This window comes from Psittacula echo, assembly GCF_963264785.1.
Source record: "Psittacula echo genome assembly, chromosome: 1".
Lineage (NCBI taxonomy): Eukaryota > Metazoa > Chordata > Aves > Psittaciformes > Psittacidae > Psittacula > Psittacula echo.
In genome coordinates this window covers 122,888,689-122,912,288 of record NC_137735.1, presented here as the reverse complement: position 1 = coordinate 122,912,288, position 23,600 = coordinate 122,888,689, and the positions used below count along the sequence as shown (strand labels likewise).

Sequence of the window (23,600 nt, the reverse complement as noted above, 5' to 3'; positions counted from 1 at the left end):
ATTTCGCTGATTTTAAGTACAACACATTTATAACTGTTTTTGTAACTATACTCGATTTGGAAAATCCTTATTAACTATGTCAGTGCAACCCAGTTAATTGCTCACAATTTTGGAAGAATGAGCAGAAGGCAATTATTTCTAAATAGGCCACCCTGGACTTCTGTTACATTAGACTGCTTAAGCCGAGTCTGTGGCTTTCAGAGCAGACCTAAGGAAAGGCAGTCTTGTCTTCCTAGCTTCAGCCTACAGGTGACAGAGTAGGAAACCATTCAAGGAGCTGATGCAGCAGTCCAGCAAACAGAAGCCATCGACTTTCAGCCACAGCTGCTCCCTGAAGCATCACTCTGTCCAGCTGCATTAGCACTGGCAGTAGGGACAAGTGAGGAACTGCAGCTGGCTCAACTCACACCATCAAAAACTTCTACAGAAACAAACCCTAAGCATTTCTGCCTTCTAATAACATCAGCATTGGCTGAAATGGGGATGCAAAAGTCAAGAAAAGCACCTTGGGTGACCTCTGTTTATTTTAAGTGTTCATATCTGCACTGTAGTGGTCCTAATATAACAAGCTGGATGAGACAGTGCTTCAACAGCCAGTCCTCGCTGCAAACCTCTCAAACAGGCAGGCAGGCAAGTCTGGACATAGTGTTATGAAACAGTATTTTGCAGCTGTAATTTTTTTTTTTTGAATCAGTGACACCAAGGTTAGTAGGAAAATTGTTATGGTTTAAGCCTTGCAGTAATCTAAAAACACTAAGCAAGAGAATTTTAGCAGCTCCTTCAGAGCACCTCCAACAAGTACTCAGAAGCACTCCTCTTCTTGTCATCTTCTCTTCCTCACTTATTTTTCAACTTTTGCATCAATGTTAAACTTGCATACAATGTAGTCTTTCAGAATATAGTGGTCAATGGTCTCTACCTGTTGTGTTCCATGATAATGTGCCATTCTATCCCCTAAGAGAGGGGAAAACAACTCCGACATTTTGTCTGGAAGCTATAAACCCATACCATATTGTATTCATTTCCACTAATAAACAAATTTATAAGGGGAACACCCCTGAACCACTAAGAGATTTTAATCCAACTCTTTCTGTAAACTGATCCAGCCTGATCTGTCTGATCCATGAACCATGCAAAAATCTTCTGAGTTATTTTAAATCCTGATTTCCAAGGTTTTCTTTTCAATGTAAGATATTTTTAAACAAGAAGCTGAACTGGTTCAAAAGCTAGCAGAAATTCTTAAAAATAAGCTGCCAAAACTAATTCTCTGTGCTTAGAAAAATATTCCTATGTCCACATACGTATCTTGCCTTACTGTTCACAGAATGCAAGAGAAACATAGTTCATGTTTACATGTGGATTACACTCAAATATTTCAATACACAGAATACATTTTATCATTCTCTTGTTTGAGAAGCCAGCGATGACATCAGCTATGCTGATAGCATCAGACCTGACTCAGAAAACTATTCTTATTAATGGCAACACACTTGTTACTTTAAAATAACCACTCAAAAAGCACTGCAAAAACTGGTAGACCCAGTTTCAGCAATAGTTTGGAATGGCCAGGATGAGGCGTATCACATTAAGAAAACCTTAGAGAAAAATGAAAGATGAGGAAGTTCATATGGGCTATTACAACTGAAGGACACCTACACATATTATTCACATAAAGCTCATAGTCAGGACAGATGACTGACCACAACTCCTAAATACTCTGATGAACATGTCCTGTGGCCTTCATGCCAGCATGACCTTGAAGATTATGGTCGTGCTTTTAATAAATCTTACAGTACCACTCCAGATCACAACAGAACCATCATTTTCTTTTGAAAATATTTCACATGGTTATTCGTGCAGCTACAAAGGAACCCCTCCACAAACTTTTGGGGTCTAAGTGTGGAAAGTTTTGAAGGAAGTTCAGAGGACAGTTACGGACTAAGATCCTCATCCTGAACTTTTATTTACTTTACTGCATAAGAAGACAGTCTCAGTCAGCCAGAACAGAAGTAGAATAACATACAGCAGCCAGCCGACTTCATTTGTAAACATGTCTTCCAGTCAGTGGATACTCAGTGAAACAGGTTTCTCAGCAATGTCACATAAATGTTTAACCATGGATTGCTGCATACATATAAGGCAAAGCAGTCAGTGTGTCTCATTAGATAGGTAGTAAAATCTGTGCAATTCCTTGATCCCTGAAACATATTGAGAGAACAATGGTTGTGTGAGAATACTCAGCATAGACCCTTCTCTACTCTTAAGTCTCTCTTGTGTTGGCAGGTGCAGGAGGGTGGGCATCTCAATGTAGAAGGGCAGGATCACCTCCTTCGACCTACTGGCCATGCTTCATTTGATGCAGCCCAGCATATAGCTGGCTTTGGGCTGTGAGCATACACTGCTGGGTGTGAGTTTCTCACCAACCAACACCCCCAAGTCCTTCTCCTCAGGGCTGCTCTCAATCCATTCTCTGCTCAGACGATTTGTGCTTGGGATTGCCCAACCCAGATGCAGACCCCCGCACTTGCCTTTACTCTCAGTTTGCTTTGAAAACCTAATGAGCATACCCAAAACTGTTAAAAGACAATGAAGTTGAACATATTTGAGCCTTCAAGCAGCTAATGGTGTCAGTTCATCCTTTTGGCATTCACGGTTCAGTTTGAGGTGTGATCACAGAATGGCATTTTCTGTTTCTAAACTTGGTACTGTACTTGGTACTTAAGGGAGATCTGATTAAGAATTACTGTAGAAGAGGCTGGTTTTAGTAAGACTTTCCCTTACTACAGATGCTGGAAGGGGTCAAGAAGCCAAACATTGTCAGAACAGAAGATGACTCTGGTCCTGACTCCTTTAACATTTACACCATAAACTGAAGCCACCAGAAGACACATTTTGTTCAAGTACTCTCATGTGAAAAATTACTTCAGGGAAGGCAGAAGTTTTTTAATATAGAGGAAAATAGACACTGTTAACTCTAATCACAGTGGCCACAGTATACTTCAGGGAGGCACAGTTAGAATAAAACCCACTTCGCACAGTGCCCAGTGCTCACAAATCCTGACTTCATAGGACAATCCTTTGTTTTCAGCATGAGACTTGAAGACTATGCAATGTGTAAGACAGACAGCAACATGCATAAAAAAAAATATTGAAAAGCAGCTCACAAAAAGTCAGATTTCTCCTGAATGTAATGCCAGTCCTGAGGGGGAAAGTTGACAAAGGATGTATATCACACATACAACTAAACCTAATGGAGGAAAGACTGCACAAATAAGTCTTATGTTAGCATTTTCTAGTTTTGGAGCTTCCTATCTTTGCAATGCTAATCAGAAGAATTAGCTTATGTTCAAATAAGCTACAAATGTGATTGTACTAACTTCTATTTATTATCACCACACACACAACCAAGTTTATGCAAGTGAGTATATACAGTATGTGAACAGACTGAAGATAAGGTTTATGAAAAGCCGCAAAGCACTGACAAACACCACTAAGTATTCAACAGATACAAACAGCAATGAAATTCTGCACAGGGACTGAAAAGGAAGTGGAGACTCAACTAAAATTTGTTTGATTAGTAAGAAAGTAATCATGAAATTATGTAGTTATTAAGGTTGTGACAATAAGTCCACCCAGGGAGGTTGTGAATGCTCCATCCTTGGCAGTGTTCAAGGCCAGGCTGGATGAGGCCTTGGGTGGCATGGTTTAGTGTGAGGTGTCCCTGCCCATGGCGGGGGGTTGGAAGTAGATGATCTTAAGGTTCTTTCCAATCCTAACTATTCTATGATTCTGCAACGACAAAGAGATTAAAAAGAACCCCATGCACCAATAAATAGCATCACTCAACTAGGTTTACGAGAACCCAGGTATATAAATATAAAAGACAGGATCAGGCTAGAAAATGTATAAAAGCATAACAGGGTAAGTTGTTATGTTTCACAATGAGGGTAATGAGGCAGTGGATCAGGTTGCCCAGAGAAGCCATGGATTCCCCATCACTGGAAGTGTTCAAGGCCAGGTTGGATGGGGCTTTGATCAACCTAATTTAGTGAAACATGTCCCTGCCTGTGGCAGGGGGGTGGACTAGATGATCTTTGAAGGCCCCTTCCAACCCAAACCATTCTACGATTCTATAGGTGAACAAGTCTGAGAGGTGGAAAATACACCAGTGAAGACTAGATAACTGTAGGTGCTCTTTGCATGTACTTCTACAGACAGAATATACATGTGTAGGTGAATTAAAATGTAAAAGAGAACACATTCATGTGTCAAATAAAAATAAGTTTACACAATGCCTTGCTTCAGTTGAGACGTTTTAGACCTCGTTACCATTACATTTTCCAATTGTGATAGCTGTGTCAGTATTAATTCTACATGAGCAAAAATTTCACACACTGATCAAGACACCTCAAGAGGTACCTGAAGTATTTTTTGACTGAAGAACTTGAGTAATGACCAGGGTAACACTTGGCTCAAAGAAACAAATTACAAACAGGACATGCTACATGTGGGCAGCTTTCCTTACAACTGAATCAGTAGTGTGACAAAATAGAAACTTTTCAACATGACTGTGGAGAACAACAAAATTGTCTTCCTGTATTAAATTTCAGAAGACGGTAGTTCATAAATTAACTGTGAAACTATTAGCTCCTAGGTAACGTGTAGTCAAGTTAAGACATTTGCTTGGGAATCTCTTCTGCACCATAAGACCCAGATGAATTTACTTCAAAATAGTAACATAATAAAGGGGGTTTGATAAGTTTGCTGCATCTCTCAGATCATCATTCCGAAATCAAGCTATATATCTACAGTAGCAGTATGATGGTCTCTACTAGAAACATCCATTTAATCAGCTTCATTTCTGGCAGAACTACGTATGTACAGAAATGTGTTGTGTACAAAGATCTCGTACCTTTTATACCTGCTTGAAACCATCCTGGAGGAATCCTAAAAGAAGAAGAAAAGAAAAACTAATTAACATTTCTCTCATATTTATACTTCCAAAATACTTTATCACTCCACAGAAAACAAAGCCTGCAGTTAAGAGTGGGAGGCCCATGCCTCAAACAGCTACTGTACAACTCAGTTTTGCATTATTTTGTTGTCAACAATAGACAGAATACCCAGAATTATTGTCACTATGTTACTGCTCCTGAAAACCACCTCAGAACCCTTAAATGACAGCTGCTGGTTGTATCTTAAAACTAGATTCACTTACTCTGCCCCCTTCACTACCACTACTAATACAGAAACTTGTGCTCTTCAAAAGCTGTACATTTACTTGTCTAAAAGTAGCACAGCAAAACTGTTCTGATCCTTTGGCACCACTGCTGTCCTTCTGGACAGAACAAAAACTGAAGCCGCCCAGTAGTCACGGTTGAGACATCAATTTATTATGTATCAAGTAGGTCATGTTAACTATAGGTATACTCTTTGCTATACCAACCCACGTGTTGCAGGCTGGCTCCCCTCAGTTTCTCTCAGGTCTTCTCCTGGCATTTACTGCTAAGCAGGTAGGCTAGAGGTCTGTATATGGATGCTTTGTGCACTCAAATGTCAGACTGTGCCTTGTCAAGCTACGGTAAGTCAATTTTTATATCACTGCTTTCTGAGCACCTGCAGAGGCTTAATGCATTCTGATTACAAACTTAAAGACTACTCTGTATCTCCTTTGACTGCTATTTGCAAATGATGTTAACTGAAATAGCGAGGAACAGAATACATTTTAAATAAGAGCACAGATTTAAACACAAGTTCAATAGTGCAGGAGCTGTGCATCTGGCCCCTCAAAGATACATACATGAACTACTTGCAGATCACAAGTTTCAATATAATTTTCCTAGCTAACGGTAAAGAACCTAATTTCTTTTCAGATTCCCACAATGCAGTAAAATATTTTCACTAAGATTACGTTTTTTGGCGTTTATACTTTTTTTTGTGTTTTTAATTTGGAAAAAAAAAAATCCATTACACTTTTACTCTGGCTTTGTAAAGATGGAAAAGCAAACAAAAGTAACAGTGAGGAAAATGGCTCGTTTATTGTTACACAGTCCCTGAAAAAAATATCAGTACAATATGCACAAATGAGAAAACCTGAAAGAATATATTTGCATCAATAATGCAATGGTTGTACCTTCCTAATACCAGTCTGATCACATCTAAAAATAAAGACATGCTTCAACTGGTAAATGATTACTCAGATTAGACAGAGTAAGTCCACAAATAATTTTTAAGATGTTGCAAGAACAACATGAACCAATTATTATACTAGTTATAGAAAAAACTCCCCCCCAGCATCAGCAAATAATAGGCAAAAAGTCAGGAAACAATATTTAAGAAGTTAATGAACTGAACCATTGCTTTTGTTGGAAGAAATAATGGCAAAGCTTGAAACTTTGTCTATTTATGACAGCAACTGCAGACAAAGGAATAATGAGTTCTCAAAAAAAGATGCAAGAGAAACTCCATCCACTTGGAAAATTCTGCAAAAGGTTACATTTCACTGATCAGTGCATTAATGTTTTTATAAGTAAACAAATAACCTTAAAAATAGGATAAGAATACTATTTCATTGCAGAAAATAAAGTGGAGAAAATTATTTGCATTACAGAAAAAAAAAAAAAGATCTTAAAGTGTATTTTGTTTCATGAAGCATTTTCAACTTCTGCAATAACTGCTACACGTTCCCTAATACAAGCAGAAGAAGAACATTCAACACACTTAAATCATGGAAATTATTTAAAGAAACCCACAAAGTGGAGTAAAATTGCTGCTTTAACACTGATAACTATTTTATCATTGATGATAGCATCTGAAAAGTAGCAATTCACAGCTCTGAAACAGCAATCTAATTTCACCTCTAAATGGACAAGGAAACAATTTTAAATGGTACCAATGCTATTTTTAAAGTTTACTAAGGGCACGTTATCTTTGAAAGGTTACGGCAGTAGGGGGAGTTTCTAAGGACTGGAAGGAAGTAAATGTCACTCCTATCTTCAAAAAGGAAGATCCAAGGAACCACTTGCCAGTGCTTACCTCAGTCCCTGAGTAGGCAATGGAACAAATGCTGAAGGGCAAGGAGGTGAAATCAGCATGAATATATGAAGGGGAAATCATGCCTGACTGACCTGACAGCCTTCTGCAATGAGATGACTGGCTCAGTGGATGAAGATAGAGCAGATGACTTTTATCTTGATTTTAGCAAGGCTTTCAGCACCTTCCCCCATAACGTAAGAAGTCCAGCTGGAAGCTAGTCACTCAGCAGAGGCTGATACAGGGGCCGGTACCCTTTAACAACTTCATTAATGACTCAAGTGATGGGACAAAGTGTACCTTCAAACAAATTCATAGACTATGCAAAACAGGATGAGCAGTTAATGCATCAAATGATGCATATAAAAGAAGAAAAAAAATGCCTAGCTGGATAACGAGCTAATAGAGGCCTCTTGAAGTTTAAAAATAAAAAAAAGGAAACGCAAAATCTTGCACCTTTGTAGGAATAATCCCAAGCACCAGTACATGTTGTGGAACAGCTGGCAAACTTCTGTGCAGAAAACAAGCAGGGGGTCCTGGCAGACACCAAGCTGAACGTTAGGCATCAATGTGCCCTTGCAGTAAAGGCAGCCAATGGCATCCTCAGGATGTACCGCTAGCAGGTCAAGGGAGGTGATTCTTCCCCTCTGCTCAGCCCCAGTAAGACCACACTTGCAGTGCTGAGTCCAGTTCTGGACATCTTAGTATGAGAAAAACATACTGGAGAGACTCCAGCTAAGGAGCACACAGATGAGTAAAGGTTTGGGACATCTGACACATGAGGAGAAGCTAAGAGTGCTGGGAATGTTCAGCTCAGGAGGTATTTTGCCAACATGTATAAACACAGTAAAGAAGATGGAGTCATACTGCATTGCACTCAAAGAAAGGATGGGAGGCAATGGACAGAAGTTGAAATACAGTAAATTCAATTTAAACATAAGAAAGTACTTTCTTGCTGTGAGATTAAACATTAGAGCAGGTTTCCTAGAGAGATTATGGAGTTCTTACGCATGGAGATAAAAAAAAAACAACTGGCCACAACCCCGAGCAATTTGCTATAGTTGACCCTGCTCAGTCCGTAAGGCTTGGACTAGAGACTCCCTGAGATTCCTTTCAGGCTTAATGATTCTGTGCTTCTGCTCTGTTTGTCTGAGTTTTCCATCTGCATTCTTCTCTCAGCTTAGTGAGTTTAAGTGAACACATACCTAACATCTTGCAGCTTCAGAGGATTTCATTCTGCTTTCCAACACTGTTATCTGGGGATTTGCCTATCTGAACTTTTATATATAGAGGGCTGTAAAAGCCCGATTTTTAGCTTTAAGACAGTCAGCAATGACTGACAAGTTGATTTGATTCTGATGTATGAAGAGATTTAAGTAGTTTCATCTACTACATTAAGTTAATGTTCAATATATATGAAAACTGAAATGCCATCCAGATCAATAGTATCAGACACAGCTCTTGGTGGTGATTGTCTCAAACATCCTGGTTGTCTCATTAGCCACAGACAAGTTTAACTCTCTTTTTAAGCATGGATGGAAAAAGAGTTACATATAGGTGACTGGGTCAAAATTTTGCCTAACTGTATCTATAGATAGAACCCTTGCCAGTTAAGTAGAAACTCTGGACTCTAAGCCTCCTCAGCTCTTACTTTTTTAAACAGCTTCTTTGTTAGGAAAATTACAAAGTCTTGAGGTTATGGCCATGCTTTCTGGTGAACATGAGCCTTGGCTTACAGTGAAAGGCAGAATTCACAAGAAGGAGAGAATTTACATTTGACATTGCAGTCTAATGAAGCACACATACTCTTGTACAAAGAAATCTCTGGATCTTGGATGCTTGTTTTCTACTCTAGACACCAAAGGGATGCAATGTATGCATCATTTACCTTTTTCATATAGTAAATGAAAATATAAGCTGTTAAGCAATTTATATACATAGACTTGTACATTTACCTCAACAAAGAGGCTTCTAAATGTGTGGCAGAACTATTCACAAAAGCCAGCTCTTCAGAAAAGCAAGCTGGGAAAGCAAACAAACGCTCAGGGACAAAGTACATGGCAACTACTTTCATTTGGTATAAATGACAGCTGTTAAAACTAAGGAAAAAAAAACCCCAAAGAATTAACTAGCCCTTCGTAAAAAACGTTTCCTCAAGATGTATTAGTCGTTTTTATTTTAATAGTTAAAATTAAGCATGAAAAAAAAGTTAAAAATACACATCTGACACATAAAAACCATTTCCTCTGAAAATGAAATTAATACTGCAGATTGGGTAAATTGTGACTTTTATTATTTTGGAATCTGTAACATAAGTGCAAACCAATCATGCTTTAAGGTGATGATGCAAGCACCAGGGAAATATTTATCTCTGTTCTCATGTTAAGAAATTATTTTGTGTGTATTATTTATCCAAAAGTTGCTGGGAACAGGAATATATAGGTAGTTATATAATAAACAGCATTATGTGTCTATTAATCAAAAAAGAATCTAAGCTTTCAAACTACTCATAAGCTCTTAAAATGAAGCAAGCATCTCTGATAATTTAAGATCTTATCTCCTCTATCACTGTTGGAGAAGAGAAGGTTGGCAGAAAATGAAGAGGAAGATTGCTGTTCTGCAAAGAATTAAGCTAAAAGCAGATGATGAGGTGCATATATAAAAACTAATTTACAAGTCTTGCTTATGTTAATTGACATTTTTAAACTGTGAGTTTTAACATGTTTAAAATAGTAATTACTATAAAAACGATTTGTCAAAATAATGTTTTAGGAACAATGAAGAGATCAGTTTATTTGAACATCGCACTTTAAAAAAGGAATTCTTTTTATTGTCTGTGGAAATCCTGAATGGAAAAGCAGTCAGTGAAGAAGTAACCCATAACAGTTATGCTAATGGTTTCCTTCATAGTGGCTGAAAAATATTGCTGCCAAAGACATCAGTTCTTCATCCAGGGTTGAAATCACACCCTCATTTCAATTCAGTGTTCAAAACACAGCTTTAAAAATACTTTTACTTCTTACACATGATCCCTGGCAGCTTGCATTACCTTGTAACAGTATATACTACTGCAAACACACTATATAATTAAGTAGTCTTGCTCTTGATCCACCTCAAGTGGTTCAAGAACACTGCAGACTGACATAGATCAGCACTGCTGAAGAAAATTGGCCATGCTCTCTTTTCATGTCCACAAAAGTGTTTATGCAGCCATGTATTAATGCATGACACATGGTGATCTAGGTGAAAATAATCACTGAAACAGCAAAGATTTGTCTCATTCACATGAGCTCCTTCATCTCATTCACCAGACAGCCAAACACATACATACACCTGCAGCACAAGAGAATGTATGAGAGCAAAACACACAGGTGAGACTATTTCCATTAATGAAACCATTTACTACCAATTAAATTTCTGCCAAACTAGAATGTAAGCAAGTTTGCTAACTCCTCTCTCTGCTCCTGGCTCATCTTGGTACTTCACATGGCCAATACAGAGATTATATAAACAAGCTGGTCACCAGGCTTTAAATAAATAGTTCTCTGTGTTTACAAGTGTCTGACGAAGATTTCCAGATGTTAAACTAACCCTACCATTACAAATCCACTAGTTAAAATGCACCAATGAACATGCTTTTGAACATGCATGAACTCTGAAGGTCAGCTAGACTAGGGAAATGGTTCACTGGAATCCTTTGAAAGACTACTTACAAGTTTTGCAAACAAATCAAATCATCTGGATCAAACCAGGCTCTTTGAGTACACTGGTACATATACTGGCATGTAGAATATGTGCAGTGTTTTAGAATTTGACTGTACATTAGCATTATGACTACATGATATTCCTGCATAATGATATGTATTATGTAGTCAATGATACAACGACATAATGATGAGCATGGTTAAACTTTTACTTAAATAAGGCCACCAAAACAATTTAAATTTTTTTTCATATGCAATCCAAATATGAAAATGTGTGGCAAATAAAACATTGCTGCAAGGAGGAAGGAGGGCTGTCTGCTCTTTTTACATTTAACCATGCCAAGTGCAAGGTCCTACACCTGGGTCGGAGCAATCCCAGGCACAGCTACAGGTTGGGCAGAGAAGAGATTCAGAGCAGCCCTGCAGAGAAGGACTTGGGGGTGTTGATCGATGAAAAAATGAACATGAGCCGGCTTCAGTGTGCGCTCGCAGCCCAGAAAGCCAACTGTATCCTGGGCTGCATCAAAAGGAACGTGACCAGCAGGTCGAAGGAGGTGATCCTGCCCCTCTACTCTGCTCTCGTGAGACCTCACTTGGAGTATTGTATGCAGTTCTGGTGTCCTCAACATAAAAAGGACATGGAACTGTTGGAACAAGTCCAGAGGAGGGCCATGAGGATCATCAGGGGACTGGAGCACCTCCCATATGAAGATAGGCTGAGAAAATTGGGGCTGTTGAGCCTGGAGAAGAGAAGGCTGTGTGGAGACCTCAGAGCAGCCTTCCAGTATGTGCAGGAGGCCTACAACGATGCTGGGGATGGACTATTCATCAGGGACTGTAGTGACAGGACAAGGGGTAATGGGTTAAAGCTTAAACAGCGGAAGTTTAGATTGGATATAAGGAAGAAATTCTTTACTGTTAGGGTGGTGAGGCACTGGAATGGGTTGCCCAGGGAGGCTGTGAATGCTCCATCCTTGGTGGTGTTCAAGGCCAGGTTGGATGAGGCCTTGGGTGACATGGTTTAGTGTGGGGTGTCCCTGCCCATGGCAGGGGGGTTGGAACTAGATGATCTTAAGGTCCTTTCCAACCCTAACTATTCTATGATTCTATATCAAGGAACAGGTAGATTTTATCTCCATCCAGCCAATTAATTTAACTCCAATCTCCTCAAGTCACATCCCGAGTAACTACATCTACTTTCTTCTTACATTCAGTACAACTTTATGCTGCCATTTCCTAGGAAATCACAGTTATATATCTTCTGCAATGCAAAGTTTCATTCAGATATGAAAGTGAGATAACATCTGAATGCTTGTCAACTGAAAGACAACCTGATCCTAATACAAACCAGGAATAAGTGCAGGTGTGGAAAGTAGGAGAAAGAATGTTGAAATACACTTCTTTCCCCTTCCATCAGAATTCCCCAAAAGCACTCATTGCTCAGAAGCAACAGTGTCATGAAGATTACCTTCCATTCCATATTCTAAACACCTTGAAAATGTCTAGAGATGGTTTTTATGGAATGCAATACAAATCCAACTTTGAATGGAAATTGTATCACCACTCAGAAAAGGGAGGGGGAGGGAAAACTCCACTCATTATTTCCACAGAAACCATTCCTTCCAGAAGCACCCTCAGTTGCTTTCAATAAGCTTAAAGCAGCAATTACTGCTTGCACCCCTTGTAACAGTGCACCTTCTAGATCTCTACTTAGAATACTTGTACGTTCAAAGACATTCTAGGTTCCTTTCCCTCCCCATACTCTCCTTGCTGCCAAGATTTTACATCTATTTCCAAGATTCATTATATTTTATCTTTTTTCCTTGTGTGGATTTCCTACGGATGAGCTTAAACACTCTTTACTCACTCAATAAATCTCTTTTATAAGCAGTCATTCTAAAAATGAACTTTTTATTTCTAAAACTGTTAAGAAAGCATGAAGTTATCACCACCTATTAATCAGTTACAAAACAAACTGGAACAGGAACCTGGTAAGATTCAACAAAAACAAAAGCTGACCTACTGTTCTTAAATATCCTGACCAAATTTTTCATATTTGATCTTCTTTCAATTTGTACTCTGGCGGGTTAAAACCAACACATTTTAAAAGAGCTTTGTTTAATTTACATCCAACTGATTTTTTTAAAACAAGCTATAATGAATAACATGCAACAGAATAAAACTTTGAGCGGGAAAAAGACATTCCTGTATTCTGGAGATTAAAATTCAATTGCCAGAACTATTTTGATATTGTAGCACCCAGATGCACCCCTACAGATGTGGAATAACCTAAAAATAAATTATAGCAGCACCACAAGTTGCCAGTTCCCTAGACTGACTGTGACTTCCACTGCAACCCATATGAAATTCATGCATCTCAAACAGGTTCCAGGCAGTCTCTTCTACCTCTTGACTATGCAACCCTCTGAGTAGGAAAGCTGCTAGATTTATCTTTTCAAAATGGAAATATGAAAACATGTAATTCTCTGTGATATGTGCATGTTTCTGGACTGTGGGTGAATGATGTCTTAGGTAAGTCCAACTGCAGTTCTCTTTACCTGACAGAGCAGAGCCTCATTGAAGTACTGCACATTCAACATGTGAGCCTGTTCCTATGCTGGTTTTGGTTTTCTCACTATCAGGAGCAAAGACAACTACGCAAAGAACACCTCTTTCCAAAATCTGCCAGGACCCAAGGGTACCTACGAGCTCTGGCTCAGCACTGGCCTTGTCTGGCTCCTGCAGAGTGACTCAACCATTCCTACTCACAGATTGCCTGGGCACAACAACAGCAGACACAGGCACGATGCTCTTTTCTGAGCCCCATGGAGTGGGAAGCATGGTTCAAAGGCACTCTAGTGCCTTGAAGAGCAGCCACATAGGTTGCAGCAAGAGCAGCATATAAGCCTGCCACAAAGACATTCATTATATCTAGACCTACTGAAATATATTTGCACCATGTTCCCAGATGTATCCTGTAGTACATGTTATCTGTCTCTTAAGTACTCCACAGTATAAAATCCAACTATTCCAACCATTAACTACTCGTGCAATTGTGAATAAAAAAATATGATACATGAGTATACCAATTATTAAACTGTGGCACAATTTTAGATCAAACTTATTTCATATAACAGTAATATAACTTAAAAATTGTACCATAAGGGGTTTTATCTGCTTTTATATAATTCCACAGTTAAAAAGGTACAAATGTTTTGTACAAAGAAAAACTCATTACAATACATAAGTTCACGGTGGCTCTTTGCCTGAAAACCAGTATGAATTAAATCTAATGCCTAACTTTTGGGGCTACTTCTTGGCCAATATATAGGTTACAAACCTATGTGTTATATTACATACTTACATGTAAGTATTTTTATAAAATACTTTGTTTTGTTAATATTGTAGCATATTGTTTTCCTGTTCATTGACAAACATACATATGCAATTTAAGTAAAACTATAGTATGTTTACAATGTCCTACAGGTTTCAAAATTATTACCTGCAACTAGTAAAGCAAAACAAACCAAATTAACAATTACAGATTAGAATTTGCTCAGAAAAAAGGAGACACCAAAAAGAAGCATGACCAGCAGGTCAAGGGATGTGATTTTCCCCCTCTACTCTGCTCTTGTGAGACCTCAGCTGCAGTACTGCATTCAGCTCTGGAGCCACCAACACAAGAAGGACTTGGACCTGCTTGAGCAAGTCCAGAGAAGGGCCATGAAGATGATCAGAGGGCTGGAGCACCTCTCCTATGAAAACAGGCTGAGAGAGTTGGGCTTGATCAATCTGGAGAAGAGAAGGCTCTGGGGAGATCTTGGAGCAGGTTCCAGTACCTAAAAGGGGCCTACAAGAAATCTGGAGAGGACCTTTCAACACGGCCATGTAGTGACAGGACAAGGGAGAATGGCTTTAAACTGACAGAGGGTAGATTTGGACTGGACATTAGGAAAGAAATCTTCCACTGAGGGTGGTGAGGCACTGGCACAGGCTGCCCAGAGAAGCTGTGGAGGGCCCACCCCTGGAAGTGTTCAGGGCCAGATTGGATGGGGCTTTGAGAAACCTGGTCAAGTGGAACGAAGGTGTCCCTGTCCCATGGCAGGAAGGTTGGAACTGGATGATCTTTCAGGTTGTTTCCAACCCAAACCATTCTATGCTTCTGTGAATACTTTATTTCCAGCTAGTGATCAGGACACGTAGTGAACTAAACCCCAAAGGAGTGGTGGAAAACGGAGGGGAAAGGAGAACCACAGACCAGAAAAACAAATTTCAGTCGGGGAAAAATTCAGATAGAATTCAGATGGACATAAGTCTTTACAGCTTAGGGAAATTAAGGAATTAGTGTCAATTCTTAAGGGTCTTTTCCAACCCAAATGATCCTATGATTCTAGGATCTCGAATCACAGAAGAGCTGTCACGGAATGACACCCACAGCAGAGATGACAATAGTGAAAACACAAACAGAACCTGCTGAAGTACTTTACAGCAAGTATAAGTGTAGAAACCTGCTATATGTGAGAGCCCTTCTCTCACAGAGCTGTATGTGCACAGCATATATACTTCACAACACACCACCCTGTGTCTACACATACAAACAGACAAAATACGATTTCCCAAAATTATTTTCAGTGGAATTTGTCTCGCATTTTACACAGCATTACAGCTTTTTCAACTTCAGTTAGAAAGCCAAGCTGCTTCTTGGTTTGCACACTATGTACTAGAAACACACCCAGTGATAAAACCAGCTTCTTCAGCAGAAGCAGTTTGAAACAATGAACTGTCCTCCCATCTCTACGAGGTACTGGCTCCAAGTAAAGAAAAGAGAGGCAAGTGTACCAGCAAAATGGGCCTGACAGCTTCTACTAACAAATGAGTAAATGGAGGCTGACAAGCCAGAGACTACTCTGTGGCTTCAAAGCCAAGTAACACAAAGTTGCCACATCCATACTCCAAAGCACTTCCTGGTGGGTCTCCTCCATGTTCCATGTGATGTCCCTAAGAAATAATAGTCTGTGGTTTCCTCCCCAAAAGTATCTGAAAAATTGCAAAGCTTGAACTACAGCCCAAAGCAGTGTTTTCATTAACATGAAACCTAAATCTGTGATGCACACCCCTGTGTGTTAAGCACACGCAGCTGTTTTTGAGCTAGCAAAGGCTAGCCATATCCTCACAGCACTACACAGGCAGCCAGATCTGGTGCTGCGATGTTCACACCACATGCAAGGACTAGTTCCTGGCACATTATTCTTCAAACAGTCACCAGGTATGATGCAAGAGAGCACTAGGTAGCATGAACCAAAACCACGCCAGAAAACCTTGGTAATAATTAAGCCAAAAGCTCTTATCAGCAGTACAGCAGTTAAGCTCGCTCCCAGGTCTTGCTCTTTTTAGCAGTATAAACTTAGTCAGACTACCACCACCAAACAACTCTCAATTCCAGATTCCTCCTCCTTCCTGAGCCATCACATTAATTACACCAGACTACAAGGATGCAGAGAAGCAGGCTTCCTCCCTCCCCCATCCCCACACCACTACAGAACTGGCATATGCAGCTTCTATACACACAAGCACATCCAAGTCACTACCACTGATATCCTCTTAGTATGAGTAAAATGAATGTATGCTCCATGTTATAAAAATGTTTGACAACTATTGCTATGTCTATTTCTGCAGAAGTGTATACATTTCTGCTCCTCTTTCTGCAATAGTGAGCAAGTTGTCTGCCCTTTCCATCTTGCACAAAGACATTCAGCAAGGATCCCCTCGGTCCATGTATGTTCTAGCAGAAGAGCGTCCTCTCCCTCTGTACACACCCTGCAAGTATTTATAACTTTGTTATCTAGGCTTCAGACTTGTTCCTGGCATGAAAGCAGTATTAACTAAAATACTCTCTCTAGAATAGAATAGCAGGAAAGTGCAGGAATAAGGAGTATTACCATACCTTACAGAAGATTTTTATATCAGTCAGGCTGTATCATTTATTTATACAAGCAGATACGGCAGGAAACCCTTCCTTTTTCAATAAACTTGTAGCTACCTCTTCCCTCAACACCCGAGAAATTTTTGGAGAAGCCTAGGAGGGGATACCTACTTAGACATCATCATGTTTGACAGCTGATCAGAATTTCCATATTGATTCTTTCAGAGGTGAAACAGTCTTCTTGAGCCAGCATTCAGTTAGCTGAGTTAAGAAGTGATGTCAGTCCAAAAAAAGAAACTGTGGGACAGAAAAGAATCATAGAACCATAGAATGTTTTGGGTTGGAAGGGACCACAAAGATCATCTAATTCCAACCCCCTGCCATGGGCAGGGACACCTTTCACTAGACCAGGTTGCTCAGGACCCTGTCAAACCTGGCCTTGAACACTCCATGGGATGGGGCAGCCACAGCTTCTCTGGGCAGCCTATGCCAGTGTCTCACCACCCTCATAGTAAACAATTTCTTCCTAATACCTAATCTAAATCTCCCCTCTGTCAGTTTAAACCTATTCCACTTTGTCCTGTCACCCCACACCCTTGTAAAAAGTCCCCCTCCAGATTTCTCGTAGACCCCCTTTAGGTACTGAACAGCCACTCTAAAGTCCCCAGTCTTTCACATGAGGCCCCTGCTGACTGGTGACTGCTCAAAACACCACCTGAGAATTTGAGAAACTGCTTCCTTTTCCTACAGTCATATAAAGGCCTCAAACAAGGGTAGCACCAGGTAATGTACGTGGCTTATGCAATTCTGGAGTATAGCTTCATGAACTCAACAGTGAAAGAAACAAACAGCGCAACAACAAACAAGTGCTCATACAGGCTTAGTACATAGCAGCAACATCTGCAGATATTAAAGAAATACAGAACTAATCAAAGCCCTCAAAAATAAAATCTTAATGGAAGGATCACAACTGGACTTGAGAGAAACTACAAGGAAAAAATGATCACTCACTTTGCTTCTCACTTGGTCTGCAGAAGGATTTAGAAAGTACCTGAAGAGCAGGCTGTGCTGAAACCCCTGCAGTTCCTGGGCACAAACATGAACCTAAAGCAGGAATAAGAAGCCACCACACTGGCTTGCCTCCACAGATACAGGCTTGAGACAGTTTTAGTTTTCATGCAGGCTCTGTAATGAATAGTTGTACATGTGTACAGGCACACAAAACCAAATATTCAATTACAGAAGACTTCATGGGTACATTTATTTACTAGGAGTGAACTACATTCCTGAAACAAAATTCTGAGCTTGAACCACTTATTCTCTAAATTAAACTTTACTGAACACAGATGTTAGAAATACAAAATTATGAATGCTTTTCTCCAAGAAAAGCAAAGTTTGCTTGTCAAAGGTAATCAAGTTTATGCTGACAATGATGAGCCTCTGGATACAGATGATGCCTTCCACAAACAAAATGAAAGATTTATCTTTTTGATCAGTTTTTATGAAGACAAATGATGACAACCATGTAGTACTATTTCCCTATAAGAGGGGAAGTCATATAATCCTAGAATGGTTTGGGTTGGAAGGGGCCTTAAAGATCATCTAGTTCCAACCCTCTGCCATAGGCAGGGACACCTTCCACTAGACCAGGTTGCTCCAAGCCCTGTTCAACCTGGCCTTGAACACTGCCAAGGATAAAACAGCCACAGCTCCTCTGGGCAACCTGTGCCAGTGCCTCACCACCCTCACAGTAAGGAACGTCTAATCTAAATCTGCTTTGAGTCAAATGACTCAAAGTACGGATACTCAACCTGCATCCTCAAGGCCACACATCACTGGCTAAACAACTTCATTTGGCTCACAGCCAGTTTATAGTCACCCACTTTCCCTTCTGTCTCACATTAGTAACTGCTAGCTCTCAGCTTCCTCATTTCTTAGGGGCAAAGGGACTGCAATTTCACTGGTAAGCACTTTCTGAAAGCAGCAGCGATAGTGCACACACAATATAGTTGAATCAGATTTGCTGAGTATGTGCAGATTCTTTGGGAATGTAAAATGCACTGAACAAGCATGCATCAGCAGCACTATGCATAGGCAACACATACACTAAATTTGCTCACATAAGAGGAAGGGGATTTTGACAGAGACATAGACCATTCAGCCGAGAAATCCAGATTCCACTGTTTCAAAATGCAGTTTCCATTAAAAAACACACATACACATTTAAACTGAAAACTAGCAATCTCTTCTGCAAAACAATTCATTCAAAGCCTCAAGTTAGACCAAACAAGACCACCATGCAACATTATTAGTCCTAACCTTACAGATTAATTAAAAAAATACTACATGGGGTGGGTTTCTGTGGTTTAGTTTGGTTTGGGGTTTTTTTCCCCAGTGTCTAATAATACAGACATTTAATTATTTAAAGAAAATGAAGGCTGCAAAGTCAACCGATTCAGAACAGGTCAGAACGTTGCTGACTTCGGAAACTCACTCAAATTCTCTCATTTACATGCATCATGATACTGCCCTTTCTGACATCACCACACAATGTATTTTTTCCACAAGATCTTTTTGGTGGAACACAAAGAAGAATACCGAGTAGCATTCAGCATTTTGCACTTGCTTGGTTTTCATAAGGTGGCCAACATGCCTGATTTACTGCTATTAGCATACTCAAACATGCCCATATTGCCAGAAACTACTTGAGTGATGACTTGATCATACGTGATCACAGAAAGATGGAATTCCTGTGTTCCTGTCTTTCTTTTACAGATCACAGAAATAATTTGGGTCTCTCAAGCCATACCAACCTTGGCAGCCAAATAGCTGAAGCACCTGTTTCACGTCATGAACTGTACAGGGCAGCGAATTCCCTGCAACTGATGTCACTTACTTTAAAAACACTGCACAGATTGACTTCAGATGCAAACACACTTTAAAAGATAAGCGACCGTTTAACACTTAAAGATTGAATTTGAATACTTTTTAACCCATTTTTATGGGAACATTTTTAGACTTCTAATACAATGTCCTCATAAGTCTGTTGCATCCACTATTATTACTTAAGCGTTTTGCAAATACTAATGACTTTTCATACCATCCCTACAAAGCAGATCATGTTCTTAATCTGCAAATAGAAAACCTAAGTTGAATATTATCTGGTAACTAGCTGTCAAATATTACAGTCCCAGAACTTGACTGGTCAGAATTACATACAACTTCATATACTCAAACACAGCTCATCCTAATTCACATATGCCTGTATTCTAATCACATTTTATTAACTATAAACAAAAAACAAACAAACAAAAACCACCAACAAAAAAACAACCAACCAACCATTAGTATAATCATATTATTATGCAAAATAATCCTAGACCTAATATCTGAAGAAAAATAAAGTACATGCTTTAATACATTTGGGCATGACCTGTAGCACAACTGCATTTTCTCTATGGACACAAATTAACACCAAGTAACATCATGACAATGTTCTTCTAAAAGATGATTTATTACTCCTGAATGCATGCATACAGTTCTCCTTTGCAAGAACTACATGCAACCTAGATGCAAAGCATCTTTGAAAAACTGTGTTCAGGTATGAATAGATACAAACATCATTACCATATGCTTTGGATAATGAGAGTAATTGCAAAATGATGCTTTATGACACTACAATGCTGCACAAAATAAAAAAAACAGGAAATGCAAAATAGACAGGTATAAACTGGAGTGCGAGCTGAGAAGCTTATCTGGCAGCATATTCTTGGCATAGGATCCAAGTACAAAACTCTGGGGAAGTTTGTGTCAAGCAGGTTTTCAGGTGTGCTTCCTAATGGAGATACATGTAATACTTCCCTGCATTCGTCACAGTTTGTCACACAGCTAAAAAGTCACCTGGAGACTTCTATTCCCCAACTTCATCTACTGCTTTCAGCATATCTTGTAACGTGCCTCTATTAAACATTTGCAGCTTTGTAACAATGGAATATATCACGGCTTTGGAAATTACAACATGCTGGGTCACATCTAAAATAAAGGATGGTATTTAAGCAATAAGAACTGCATCAGAGCACTTCTCCACGAGCATAGTTGGACCACGTTCTCTATAGAAATTGCCTGCAATGTTCTGGTGGAATGTTAAACTTTTCTAAAGCAAAAAGTTAAAAAAGGATCAGATGTGGTTTTCCGTCAATTTTCATGCACTCTTGGATGACTTACAACTAAATGCACAAGTCAACTAAATGGTCAGCTAATAAATCAAGTTTAGATGACTTCACCAGTCATCTAACTACTGAAGTTAGCTACAACGAACCCAATCTGTAGTGGCATGATAGACATTACATCCTATCCTCACCTCCAATCAGCAAGAATGATTCTTGAAAGGTATGGGCAATTTCTACACTAATGATTAGCCGAATGATTATCCGATCTAGTTTCTTGCAGAGAACAAAAACCTGCATTGCTGCAACAGTAAGGAAAAAGAGCAATCCAAGACATGGCAATACTACTATGTATGCAAGTCAGCATTGGGAGTTGAAAACTAAAGCAATTTCTCGTTTTGTTGTCTTGGGTAAACAGTTCCACTGGAATTTAGTACTAGGGTCAAGCTTTAGCCTGTCTCCTATTGCGCGTAATTTGAATGTATTTCAAAAACATGATACAACATACAGTATAAAGACAAGGTTCCATGCTACCAATGAAGTTTGTCTAACAAATCTGTCCAGTGTTGTTGACTGTCACTCAGTGTGGATGTTTACATGTCTCAAATATGTATTACTAATATCTTGCATGAAATAATTTGGTAAAATTCAACATCTTAGTTTCTTAAATATCTTGCTGCTGCACAATCTGAGAGCAACACAGTGACTCCAAGAAATGCCCATTACAACTGTGTACACAAAACAACCATTAATTAACGGTTGGAACAAGATGACTGCAATTTCTAACTAGAGTGCAAAGGTCTTGAATAAGGTCCTTGACTTCACTGCACTATCCAAGATGAAATCAGGTGCACCAAAACAGTTGTTGTGGCTTAGCAAGGAGTGAACCATATCTCCTACTGGGGGCTCCTGCTTCAGAACAATTGAGAAACAAAATTCCCCTACCAGTTTCATGCCAGCAATACAAATTCAAAAGCAGGTTTCTAGCAGATGACTACAGAGACATCTTGGGCAGTCATTCCAGACACAAAAGGTATTGGTATTAGTGACAGTTATGAACTGCAGTTTCTTAACAGAAATACACTGGACAAATTTTGTTTCTGTGTAACAATAATAAAGATCAGCATTCCCTTTTTACAGCAGGATACCCTAAATCATTCTCATTTTTATAAATCATTACCTTTCATTTGAAGGATTCAGAGTATTTATTTCACAAAAATTGAACCTCATTAAGTGACTCAGAGCTTTCCCTTTTCATGCTCACAGGCACAAAAATTCATATATCCCACTCTCTCAAATTGATCTCTATTTCCAAGTTATGTTAGTAGCAAAAATAATTCTGACATGCTTGGTCCAAGTTTGCCAGAGAGAGGAAAGGATTCAGCCCAAATCTAAAACACCTTGTTTCTTGGTGTTTTTGTTAATACCCTTTTACTCAACTATTCCCATGTCTTACACTTAGGTCGAACTGTTCACAGCTGATGAAATTTTTTGCAGTGTGTTCACACAGTCCACAGCACAGCAACTACCATTCACAGACACTACAACTTTGAAATAAAATGCTAGCAGAAAGGAACCAAAGATAACATGAAGCAAAGGATCTCAAACTCCTTCCAAGGTACTGAGATTGATACTTCTGTGTGATTATGGCATAATTTCCAGAAAAACAACAGTTGTAATTTGAAGGCTTAAAGGGATGAAGGACCTACGCAAGTGTCTCCCACTGCAAGCTTTTATGTTGGCTTTGGATTAATCATTTTGTCGCTCCCAATTTGCTCTCCAAGAACACCATAAAGTAACACAGACACCACAACATGCTATCACACTCAGATATCACTTCTGTAATGACACAGAAGTTATGTTAACCCTACAATTACACCAAGAAGGGTACACATTTGTGCATCTGATCTCCTAAAATATTCCCCTAACAACGAATTTCAGGAGGCAAGTGCCCACGGTATCAGCACAACCTGAATGCTTTGGTGCAAAGCAAGGGCCTTGCATATCATGGTTTTTATGGGAGTTTCCTGAAAATTAGCACTATAGCAGCATTTCTCCATGTTCTGGAACTCAGCAAGTCCTCTAAGAGACTTCCAAAAAGTTAGTAACTTTAAAGTAGCAACTTTATGCTTGTTCTTATTATTTTTTTTTTATTTTTTTTTTTTAGGTAATCTGTAAGAGTTCCAGGCTTTATTACATATAAATTTTTACTTTCAGTGTGCATCCCCATACACATAAGTAGTCCACAGCACTGCAACTCACCAGCTGAGAACCACTCAACACTGCAGCATAAAAGTAGGAGGAAAATCAAGCAAGGGAGTCAAAGCCAGATGCAACACTTGTGTCTGGGAGTAGATTTAGTGCTGATTCACCTGGCGAGGTGTGTCTTTCCACACTATCTTTTGTTAAAGTTAAGTAAGAGTTCTGACTGTAATTGTTTCTCAGTGTTTGTAATGTTGCCAGACCTATCATCTGCCATATTTCCAATATAAAAAATTGAGAAGCTCATTTCAGCCAGATAGTTCTGCTTCAGGGAAAGTACTCTCAGGTCTGGTATAACAACTCTCATATCTCTGTGCTTTGGATCAAGGACTGTAACTTCGGCCACAGTTTTCAAAACATGTACATTTTGCCTATGAGAAGGAGAACAGCAACCTCTGACAATGTCAGAACTGAAAGATAAGGTTAAGGGCTGGAAATAAAATATTATTCACTAACATATTTAGCCATCAAACATGAAGTTAACATTTACTGTCTTGTTTACCATAGTGACAG

The 23,600-nt window shown here is 39.3% G+C and overlaps 1 protein-coding gene across 1 annotated transcript in view; it reads right to left on the bottom strand.

Moving 5' to 3' along the window:
• Positions 1-23,600, bottom strand: part of PAWR (pro-apoptotic WT1 regulator) — a gene marked incomplete at its 3' end in the record, with an annotated part of 76,309 nt that overhangs the window by 9,562 nt on the left and 43,147 nt on the right. The window contains exon 3 of the mRNA XM_080619857.1: positions 4,913-4,947. Coding sequence (XP_080475983.1) covers positions 4,913-4,947 — 35 coding nt within the window. The remainder of the gene's footprint in view (positions 1-4,912; positions 4,948-23,600) is intronic.